At 38.5% G+C, this 12,000-nt stretch overlaps 1 protein-coding gene across 2 annotated transcripts in view; it reads right to left on the bottom strand.

The window, feature by feature from the left end:
• Positions 1-6,284: 6,284 nt before the first annotated feature.
• Positions 6,285-12,000, bottom strand: part of kcnd2 (potassium voltage-gated channel, Shal-related subfamily, member 2) — a 456,602-nt gene continuing 450,886 nt past the window's right edge. For both annotated transcript variants that reach the window (XM_048549400.2, XM_048549403.2), the window contains one exon: positions 6,285-8,943. In XM_048549400.2, the coding sequence (XP_048405357.1) occupies positions 8,766-8,943 (178 nt within the window). In that variant the 3' untranslated portion in view covers positions 6,285-8,765. The remainder of the gene's footprint in view (positions 8,944-12,000) is intronic.

Here is a 12,000-nt window from a genome sequence, read left to right as displayed (position 1 = left end):
TGATTTGTACTGTCATCAAGAACTTACTAAGGCTTAGCCTGATGTAGATTTAAGATCTACGTAGCCTTCTAGTCATCTGTAAGGTTAATAAATTGGGATACTGGTGGCATTTAGTGAGCTGCAAGATTTTAAACAGTCATAAAGCAAAACTTTGCTAGCTATGTAATATAATTTCTGACATTTGGGGAGAGCCACAGAAATGACTGGAAATTTTGGGTAAAGAGCAGAGAGAATTTCTAATTGATAACTTCTTATTTCATATAGGTTGGAAATGATACAAGTCCATTGTTTGAAAACCTCAACATTTAAGATCTTATTATCTCTAACACTGAAAAATGTTAAGCTATCATATCTATATATTTAGGATTGTTACAAAATGATAACTGAAATCTCTTTATCTGAAATTCTATATGGCTTTTACATTGTTTTCCCTAGGTGTGTGTTCTTTCTACCCTGATTTTTCTCCTGGGGGATAAATGAAGTCTAATACTCTGGCTTATGAACCCTCATTTGACCTTACATTTACATTGCTCTTGTTAATTGCCATAAAGTACCTGAAAAACACAGAATGACACCTATACACAGTGTATAACTTTCCCTTTATAGCTGAAACGTAACTATTTTCATTAAATTATGGAGTATTAAATTTAATCTGTTGATTTTTTTTTCCGTTTGATGAACTCAGCCTAATTTTGCTCATCTGAGTGAAACCAGTATAGATTACAGATTCCTAACAAAATGATTATTCATTCTCAGAATATAGTCATTATGAGAGGCTCACAGTGGTTCATTGCTCGTGGATCTGTGGCGATCATGATGAGCCTCCTCCTTGAACTGTTGTAGGTTGTGTGGTGAAAGTATTTCTGTGATGTTGCTAAGAGTTCGAGTTACAAGACTTTGACCTTGCAAAAATGGAGGAGTTATGACATACACCCATTTCAGGTTGATGGAGAACTTGAGTGATGGTACTCCCATGCAATTCCTATACTTACTTTATGGGCTGAATTCGGGATGTGCTGATGCTGAAGGCTTGATGTGTTGCTGCAGTGGATTCTGTAATTTATCTCTGCTGCTGTTATGATACATCATTGGTAGAGGGCAGTAGCGAAATAGGCTTATCCATCTGGGATTTGCTCAACTGCTGAGGACTGAGAGTTGCTGTGACAAACTTAAGAATTGACATGAATAAGGTTCAGTTGGGAATGATAAAATACAATCGTACATGTATCAGAAGTTAAGTTGGGAATCACAACCTTGTGGCCCAGCCTGGAAGGTGGGAGGGATTCCTAATTTGGAGGTAATCTTCCTCCAGTTAGTTGACCTCAAAGTTATTGAATAATGTCAGAATGCTTCTGTCCAGCAGTAGGAGTACATGACTTCACTGACATGTAACTACTCAAATTCTATTTTTTGGATTATCTCAAGCTGGATGTGGCCTCAGGTGCACTCATCTGGAGGTGTATTTCCCTCACTTTCCTGACTTGAGCCTTGTAGATGTGCCCTCAATGTTATCCAGTCTTGGTGCATGTAGGTATGAATTGTTTCATGTGTGAGGAATTGCTTATTTGAGCTTTACACTGAACAATTATCAGTGAACAATTCCATTTCTGACCTTCATTGTGAAGTAAGGTCATTGATGAAGCAACTGAAGATAATAGGGATTAGAAATCATCTTCAATAGCGAATTCTTTAACAAAAATTGCAATATTAAATGTCTCCCAATAGATAATGTTCTTGAATAGTAATATTCTGTTGGTCTCATTATTGAAGTTAATTTACAAGGTGTCACAACAAAGCTTCAGTTCCACTGAGGAGAAAATCTGAAAGATGCTTTCAGAAACAAAGTAAACATTTGTGTTTATCATCCAAATTGTAAATGATAAGTTGGCTTAGTATAGTAAATTCTTTTGCATAACTCAGAAAATGCAAATTCTTATTATATTTCAGTTTTCTCTACATTCTTGCAATTTGATAAATCAAAAATAGAAGCAGTGGTATGGCTTTTGTCCAATCAAGACTACTCTGCCATCTAACATGATCACGGTTGAGCTTCTATCTTTGTGCGCTACTTCTGATCTTGCCCCATACTCTATGATCAATTGATTTATTATTTAAATATATTCAGTGACTTGACCTCCACAGCTATCTCCAGAGTGGTAGAGAATGCCGCAAGTTCCCCTTCCTCTAAGTGGAGAAATTTGTCGTCATAGTTCCAACTGTTCTCCTGTTCACTCTGAGGCCATGATCACTTCTTGTTCTGGAGCCTCAGTAAAGAGAAACAAGATCTTTGCATCCAGCCTGTCCAGCCCTACCATAATTGCTTCTGTTTCCATGAGATCCCTTCCTCATTCTTGTGAATATAGACCCGTTCAACACTATGTCTTCTCATTTGCCAACCCTGCCACACAGTCTGGTGAAACATTCTGACACTACATTTATGGAAACGAGATGAAAACTGAACACAGTCCTTTAACTATGGTCTCAGCAAGTTCTCTGTTTAACTGCAGTATGACTTCCTTGCTGCTGTATATAAACCATCTTGCAAGGAGGCCAACATACCATCTGCCTTCATAACTTCTTATTACATGCTTTCAGTGGCCGATGTACATCATCAATTTCCGGACCATCATATTTTAGGTATTACGCTGCCATTCTGTTTTTCCTAGCTAAATGAACAATTTCACACATTATACTTTATTGGCATGCATTTGTCCACACACTCAACTAAATTATTCTTAAGTCTCTCTATGTCCTACTGCCATTCTCAATACCACCCAGTTTTCAATCATGAGCAAACTTAGAAGTATTACATTTTATCCACTCATTCAAATTGTTAATATATATTGTGAATACCTGGGGCCTGAGCACTGATCCCTGCAGTATCCCATTTGCCACCATCATCCATTTTGAAAATAATCAATAAAATCATAAGTAAATGTGTGCTTATGGAGATAGGGGTGGGATGATCTTTGGAGAGTTGGCGCAGACAAGATGGGCTGAATGGCCTTTATCTGTGCTAGAGGGATTCTATTTTTCAGAAGTAGGCTATTCATTTCATCAAGTATGCTCTGCCATTCAGTGGGATCATGGCGAATCTGATAATTTGCCAATCCGGTTCTCTGCTTTTTCCCCTTATTCTCTTATGGAATAAAAATCTACCTCAGCTTTAAGTATGCTTCATGACCCAATCTGAATAGCTCTCTGAGGTAAAGCATTCTACAGATTCAGTGATCTCTGACAGAAGCAATTACACCTCACCTCTGTATTGGAGGCATCCACCTTTTCTGAGATTACATCCTCCGGTCCTATATTCTCCCAAAACGAGAAACATCCTTTCCACATCTAACCTGTCAAATCCCCCAAGCAAGTAAATAAGGTCATTTCTTAATCTTCTAAAGTCCTAAGATTGTATATCCAACCTATTCAACTCGGTCTCATCAGGCAATCCCTTCATTCCTGGTATCGGCCTAGTGAACCTTCCCCGGCCTGCCTCCAATGCCCAGTATGGCTTTCCTTAAGGGGACCAAACTGTTCAGTGTTCCCGAGGTGGACTAATGAGTGCCTTGTGTAGTTTAAGCAATACTACCCTATTTTTATAATTCATCCCATTGAAATAAAGGCCAACATTCCACTTGATTTCCCTAATAACCACTGAACTTGCATACTGTTTTTTTTTGATTTATGCATGAAGATTCTCAAATCCCTCTGTGCTGCATCTTTCTGTAGTTGTTCTCTATTTAAATAATATGTATCATCTGTACTTTTTGCCAAAATGCTTTAACTCACATTTTCCCACGTTATATTGCATCAAGCAAATGTTTGTCCAGTCACTTATGTCTAGATCCTTTTGCAGATTTTTTTTTTGTCATCCTCACTCTTTGCCTTACTCTCAGTTTCCTGTCTGCAGCCAGGTAATTGAAAACTGAAAAAACAATCAGATACAAGAACAGTAGAATTATTGATCCCACAAACAGGTGGTTGTTCTGTATGGAGTTTTCACATTCTCCTTGTGTCTGTGTGGATTTCTGCCAGGTGCTCCAGTTTTCTCCCACAGTCCAAAGATGTGCAGGCTAGGTGGATTGGTTGTGCTAAATTGCCCGTAGTGTTCAGGTTAGGTGGGTTAACCATGGGAAATGCAAGGTTACAGGGAGTGGGTGGGGTGCTGTTTGAAGGGTCAATGTGGACTTGTGGGGCCAAAGGGCCTGTTTCTGTACTGTAGGGATTATTTTCTTAAAAAAAAGCAGTCAGGAATATGTATCAACAAAAATACTCTTTTGCTTAATAGATTGGTACATATTTCGGACAATGTACCAAGAAAGGCAATAAAAGTAAGAGCATGGGTGTTACTGAAAATATAATTGGATGTCATGATGAGGGGAAGTTACTGTACTGGAAGAATGAGTTTTTGTGAGTCTAATGACACTGTATTCTAGACTCAGCAGTATCATATAAATTATATTTATGTAACTAAAATTCTCCTGAGTCAACAGACTTCTACCTCTCAATCACTGAGGGAATTTTTCTTTTTAAAAACCATTTTCTCAACAAATTTCAATTCACTTCAAGCATCGTTATTTTGTAAAGCACAGCTCCAATGATAATGGTGAATTCTTTATCACTCACAAATGCATTATTTTTATGTCAAATCCAATGACTGTAAATATAACCAGGCTAATTGACAGTGAACAGTTTTTAACTGCTGTGCTTTATTTTGGCTTAATCTGATATCCATTTATCAATTGCAAGTAAGAATTTTGAGAAACAATCAGGAGAATTATCCGCAGTTGATACTTCCTTTCCTTATCCTGGTATACTGAGGCCAAATGTAAGCAAGATCACTACATGTTAATATTCTTAGTTTAGACTAACTCAACACTGATCTGGAATCAAATATGACTTTTTTTTTACTTTTAAGGCGTAGCTACTACTGCTGTAATATTGATATCTGGGTCATTCAGGTATTTTCTGGCAGTCAGAAAGAGCAATATAAATGGAAGATCTGGTGAGGGCTACTTACATTGTTGAACTCAACATATGACATCAAGAAGCCAGATTTCTTTTCATATAACATTCTTGTAAACATTAAATTTGAGGCATTGAGGACTTTGAGCCAATTTAAAGGATGAAGATGGGCCAATGAGTGACTTTGTGCAAGATAGTGGAGGCAGTGGAGATTTGTATCTATACAAGGTACAGGTTGGATAGTTCAACCAGACAGCATTGGAACTGTGAGGTCTAATAGTGACAAAGACATGAATTTGGGTGTCACGCGATGGTAATGTGAATAGATTTGAAATGAATGCAGAAGGTATTAACTAAAATGGATCCAGAAATATGAAACTTCAGTTATGAGGTAGATTGGAGAGATTGGGTTGATCGCTTTGGAGAGAAGGAGGCTGGGTCTGTCAGAAGTTTTAAAAATCATCAGAAGTCTAGAAAGAGTAGACAGGGACAAACTGTTCCTATTCATAAAAGTATTGAGAATGAGGCAGCACAGATTTAAAGTGATTTACAAATGTCGTAAGTTTGACATAAGAAAACAACTTTCTCTCTGAGTGGTTTGGATCTGGAACACATTGTCTAGGAGTATAGTGGAGGCAAAGTTAATTGAGGCGTTCAAGAGGTTGTTGAATGCTTCTACTTACAAATCAATATGCAAGAGTAGGGGGATAAAGCAGATGAAAAGCTGTTGGTTGTAATACTTGTTGGAGAGTCAGTGTAGTCATGAAAGGTTGAATGGCCTCCTTCTGCACTGTAACAACTTTGGATAAGAGTTTCAGTGGTAAATAGGTTGAAGTATAGGTAGGGACAGGTGATCTAATGTATGCGGAAGCAGAAGGTATTTATGATGATTATATGGGGTCAGAAATCCAGTCAAGATTGCAAAGTCTGTTTCAACCAGAGATCCTGGCCAAGTAAGGGAATGGGCTTGGAGAGGAAAATACAGAGTTAATGGCAAACAGTGAAGATGATGGATTTGGTAACTACAATTTATAACTGGAGGAAATTGAGGCTGGTCCAAGATTTGAGCATCAGACAAGCTTTGCAGCACAGCAGCAGCTGATTTGGTGCAGAGAGGGTGTGGAAGAGTAGTGAATAGAGGTTAGTGAAACCTGTCATCAGTATAGCCAGGCTGTTGCCTAAATAGATAGTTTATGATTGAGATTTTCCTTGTTGCAGAATGTAACTATGGAATATCTTTCACACAAATGACCATATGTTGCATTACACATTAAATATTGTTAGTAGTATTACACAGTTGACAGAAAACACACATGCCCAAAAATTAAAACATTTTAATCTCACTTGTGTACATGGGAATCATTTTCTGTATCATGTGTCTCCATTGTGCCTTTGTTTTTAAAAATTATGTAAAATGCACAATTTTTGATCCCTCATTCTGCTGCATACTTGCATTTTAACACCACAACTTTGTGTATATTTTACAGGTGATGACATTCAGTTGAAACATTCTCTGTATCGCTAAGTTCTATTAAATACATTCTGTTTTCCAGCTGCTCATTTTGTCTGCAAAAACACTTCATTGTTATCTCACATTATTCTTATACTATTTGCCCCTCACAATTTACCTTGGGACAGTTTTACAAGACTTAATCTTTCTGTAGTGAAGAACATGAATGCTGTTGATTTTCAAGCATAACTTCTAGTTACAAGATCGTCCCTTCCAACTGAAGCATGCAGACATTTTATTTCTAGATGTTTAGTTCTCCAGCATAGTAGATGACAAATTATGCTGCTTTCCTAAAGTAGAACTTATGAAAGCTGTTTAAATCCAAAACAGTGAAATCATAGCATACACTACAAATTACAACTACAGCACAGAGCATTGCACACTGCAACAATCATTTTACAATGGAGGACAGTAAATATGACAGATTTCTGAATCACCCTTACGACATCTGAAGGACATTTATATAAAAGAATGTTCAGGAATGAAACTTTTGCATAAGTAATACTTTAGTGTAGGTGAGAAAGTTCCAGATGCAATGTCTGTTATCCTTTACTGTAAGAGCGTTCAGCAAATAATTTTATTTTTGCAATCGGATAGTAATTTGATTTTTAAAGAAGTATTGCTGTATTACTTTGCAGTGCTTCAGCCAGAGACCAATCTAGGAAAATGCTGAACAAAAATGCAATTTTTAAAAAATTTTTCTTTCCAAGCAACCTACCCCATTTAACAGCACGTCAACAATGTTCACATTTGTAAACTATATATATTTGTCTAAATACAACAGCATTACAGAAAGAAAAATAACATGGTGGGAAGTTCACTGCCTTGCCACAGAAATATTAATCATGCAAACTTGAAGATTCTGTCCTTCTAACCTCTCTTTGAAGCAACGTATCACTTGATATTTTACTATTAGGCAGAAAGGGGTAGGGGAATTGATAAACAGGTTTACTTTGAAACATGCTCTGTCTACTGAGCAGTCGCAAGAGTATGGGTCGTGGTTCTCTTTCCTTTGAGCTGTGGCTGAGAATAAAGCATCTTCCTTTACGTCATAATACCATTCAGGGTAATTTCAAGAAAAATGGCTTAACTAAAGACTAAATTACTTAAATACTGGCACATCTAAAATCCCCATTTTTATTTTGAGAAAGAAATCAATGATGTAATTCAGTACCTTTGAAGATACTAACTCAAAAATATACATAATTTTATAGGAGGAAGAACAACTTCCACAGTTGCAAATGATGACAGCACAAAGCTTGCTGAATAACCACCTACTAAGTCCCATATAACTGTGGGAGACCATGCAGAAGGAACAGTCTTAGGCTTGCTACAGCTGCAATGAGAAAAGATAAAATCTGTAATACACATCAACTGCAGTCCACCCATTCAAGCGCTTGCCCAAAAATTGTTCACACTCATTATAAGCATTATAGAACAAGCTTGTACAGGAAAAAGAAAGTATTGATTAAAAAATTGTATTCTGCTCTGTCTTGCTGTGAAGGCTTCAATACAGTAATTTCAATTTGGAGGTTATTATTTTCAAGGTTTTACTGTATTGTAATTGGCTAATATAAATTAATAACCGGAACACATCACAGCAATTTTTTTTTCCATCTGGTCTTAAACAATCTTTTGGTAACTGATGACCATCTATACATAGTTGTCCTCCTGTTAGGAAACAGACCCTGATTTTGGCAAAATATTGTACGTGCTCATTGCTTGAAAAACATGAATGTTATGTATTAAATGCCCCAGGGAAAAAACTTAACATGCAACTCTGTGGTATTTGTTTAAAGTATGTTAGTCTTCAATCCAATATTTACAGTTACTTATAACTTAAATAAATTTATTTTATTTTTGCTGAAATAATTGCTGCTGCGAGGAGGAAAATTTCACTTGTAGTTTCTCCCTCATACACACTTTCCAGTTCATGTGTACTTCTCTCACAAAACAAGTCTTCAGGCAGGAAATGTAGCAAAAGTGGAAATGTCTCATTGTGCTCAACTGCAACGTACTCATTGCAGAGCTTTTGCAAGCTTAATGATACCTCTTTTTGCTCATCTCACTCTCAATGTTACATAACTCTGATGACAAGCTTCACTGATAAACATCTTCAGTGTGATGATCTCTTTTGTCATGGACTTCACAATGCAAAACTATCAGGGAAAACACTCACGTTCTCCTCTTGCTCCCCAGCCTGTGATGCTCTTTTCTACTTCTTCAATAGCAGGAACATAACACAGGTGGTCGGTCATGACTTTCCAGGCTCACATTTGAGTTGATAAGATTTTTACAGTGCTGACACTTTTACAATGTTGGTTTCTGCTTGATCTGGAGAGTCAGACCTGTAATCTCCTTCGGGTGTTGTAGCAGGCGGGCTGGGCATGCTTATTACTGCTGTTGTTATATAGGATTTCTCACAATTTAGTTTGACACTTTCTTCTATGTTTGCATTCAAGCTGGATCGGCTGAAAGAGTAAAGGCTAATTGTTACAGCCTGCAAGGCACTGCCAAATTACAGAACAACATTAAATGAGATTTTTAAATAATAGTTCATAAAAAACTGAAAACAAATTCATACCAAGTCAGATTTTGCATCAGTGTGGCCATTTAAACAGATCAGATAATGGCTCAGTAAACTGTCCAATTTTTTGTTTTAATGTTAAAATGATTCACAAAATAAGTAGTTACGTCAATATAAAATGGTTTTAAAATGTATAATTTTAACAATGTCAAATCAAAATGAACCTCCCAATTATCACAACTGTAATCTTTTCTTTCATAAAAATGACTCTTCAAACTTGAAGTAAGTGATACATTCAAGGCAATGAAAAAAGGAGAAGAAGCTGATGTTAGCTCAACAAAAGAAATGATGGGGTAGATTTTGAACTGGGTCTGTTTGTGGAGACAGCACATGCCTGAACAAAGTGACCCCTGATTGCCAGGGATTGGTCTTCAGGCCTTATCCATATATTCAGGGGGAGCTACTGGTGTCCACTGCCCTTTCTCGGACAGCTTGCCTCATGAAAAAAAACTTTGTCCCACCTGCCATCCAAGTACTGACGTAAGTTTTGGGGTAAGGGGGGCAGCTGAGTGAGAGCAATAAAGCTCGTCAGAACTGCACATTCAAAGCGGCTGCTTCTTCTTGGCTCCATACAAAGGTTTAGAGAGAAATTAATCAATACATTCCTTATCACAAAATAATTTGGAACAAATTTTATATGAAGGCTTGCACCCTTTGGGGTCGGTACTGACAGGATGCCATGACTTAAGCTTGTACCAATTGCAATTATCAGGCTCTGATATTCTTCGTTCTAGCACCTAGGTAATATGAGGAAAGCTCCAGCGACGTCCCAGATAAGTGGACATAGGCCTTTATCTACAGTAGACACACAAAAAGGGCATATTAAAATAAGGTAAAGATACAGGCCCTCTTGCCAAAGTTTCAATTGTAGCAAAGAAGCTGTGCCCAGTTTGAGGGATGCCTGAAAGCATTGGCTTTAGCCACTGGGAGTAGGCTTGCTCGACTTTCAGAGCCTATTTGCGAGAAATGCAATTGCTTCGCCACTTGCGAGGATCTTTGCATCCTCGCTCTCCACTGGAGTTGTACCTGAGGACTGGAGAGAGGCAAATGTAATTCCTCTCTTCAAGAAAGGAAATAGGGAAATCCCTGGCAATTACGGACCAGTAAGTCTCACGTCTGTCGTCTGCAAGGTGTTAGAAAGGATTCTGAGGGATAGGATTTATGACCATCTGGAAGAGCATAGCTTGATTAAATGCAGTCAACACGGCTTTGTGAGGGGCAGGTCATGCCTCACAAACCTTATCGAGTTCTCTGAGGATGTGACTAGAAACGTTGATGAGGGTCGAGCTGTGGACGTGGTGTATATGGACTTCAGTAAGGCATTTGATAAGGTTCCCCATGGTAGGCTCATTCAGAAGGTCAGGAGGAATGGGATACAGGGAAACTTAGCTGTCTGGATACAGAATTGGCTGGCCAACAGAAGGCAGTGAGTGGTAGTAGAAGGAAAATATTCTGCCTGGAAGTCAGTGGTGAGTGGTGTTGCACAGGGCTCTGTCCTTGGGCCTCTACTGTTTGTAATTTTTATTAATGACTTGGATGAGGGGATTGAAGGATGGCTCAGCAGGTTTGCAGATGACACAAAGGTTGGAGGTGTCGTTGACAGTATAGAGGGCTGTTGTAGGCTGCAGCGGGACATTGACAGGATGCAGAGATGGGCTGAGAGGTGGCAGATGGAGTTCAACCTGGATAAATGCGAGGTGATGCATTTTGGAAGGTCGAATTTGAAAGTTGAGTACAGGATTAAGGATAGGATAGGATTCTTGGCAGTGTGGAGGAACAGAGGGATCTTGGTGTGCAGATACATAGATCTCTTAAAATGGCCACCCAAGTGGACAGGGTTGTTAAGAAAGCATATGGTGTTTTGGCTTTCATTAACAGGGGGATTGAGTTTAAGAGTCGTGAGATCTTGTTGCAGCTCTATAAAACTTTGGTTAGACCGCACTTGGAATACTGCTTCCAGTTCTGGTCGCCCTATTATAGGAAAGATGTGGATGCTTTGGAGAGGGTTCAGAGGAGGTTTACCAGGATGCTGCCTGGACTGGAGGGCTTATCTTATGAAGAGAGGTTGACTGAGCTCGGACTCTTTCATTGGAGAAAAGGAGGAGGAGAGGGGACCTAATTGAGGTATACAAGATAATAAGAGGCATAGATAGAGTTGATAGCCAGAGACTATTTCCCAGGGCAGAAATGGCTAGCACGAGGGGCCATAGTTTTAAGCTGGTTGGAGGAAAGTATAGAGGGGATGGCAGAGGCGGGTTCTTTACACAGAGAGTTGTGAGAGTGTGGAATGCGTTGCCAGCAGCAGTTGTGGAAGCAAGGTCATTGGGGTCATTTAAGAGACTGCTGGACATGCATATGGTCACAGAAATTTGAGGGTGCATACATGAGGATCAATGGTCGGCACAACATCGTGGGCTGAAGGGCCTGTTCTGTGCTGTACTGTTCTATGTTCTATCAGACTAGGTACGAAAACCGGGGAAGGCATTTTTTTTGTCTCATCACAGAACTTCAGGCAGCAACTAAAAGAGTCTAATGCAGGTGGTAGTTCCATTCCTGCAAGCATGGCTTATGTATTTGTGTTCAATTGTTTTCCAGAACAAGGTTAGAGGGGAGCCTACACCAGGGCTGTGATTGAGTCATGCAAATGATTTGTGAATTCTCACAGCACAGATTATTTCAAACAGAGGACCATAGCCCTGAATCACAAGAATGACTGACTGCTGCTATTTTAGCTTGAATCTCTAACTAAAATGTTGTCATTAGTTGATCAGAACAGTTTAAATCCTATCAATTACATTTTCTGTGCAAAATGGGTAGACAGCACTTTTAATACCAAATAGGTATCCGTTAACTTCTCACTTGGCATTGGTTTATATAATTTATATTAAAGCTGGTTAAATTAAAAATTTGGATTGTTCAGCTTTGATTTACAAAAAACAGG

Source organism: Stegostoma tigrinum, chromosome 18 (genome assembly GCF_030684315.1).
Source record: "Stegostoma tigrinum isolate sSteTig4 chromosome 18, sSteTig4.hap1, whole genome shotgun sequence".
Taxonomy (NCBI): Eukaryota; Metazoa; Chordata; class Chondrichthyes; order Orectolobiformes; family Stegostomatidae; genus Stegostoma; species Stegostoma tigrinum.
Note: the sequence above shows the minus strand (reverse complement) of the source record. Positions and strands in the feature narration are given on the sequence as shown.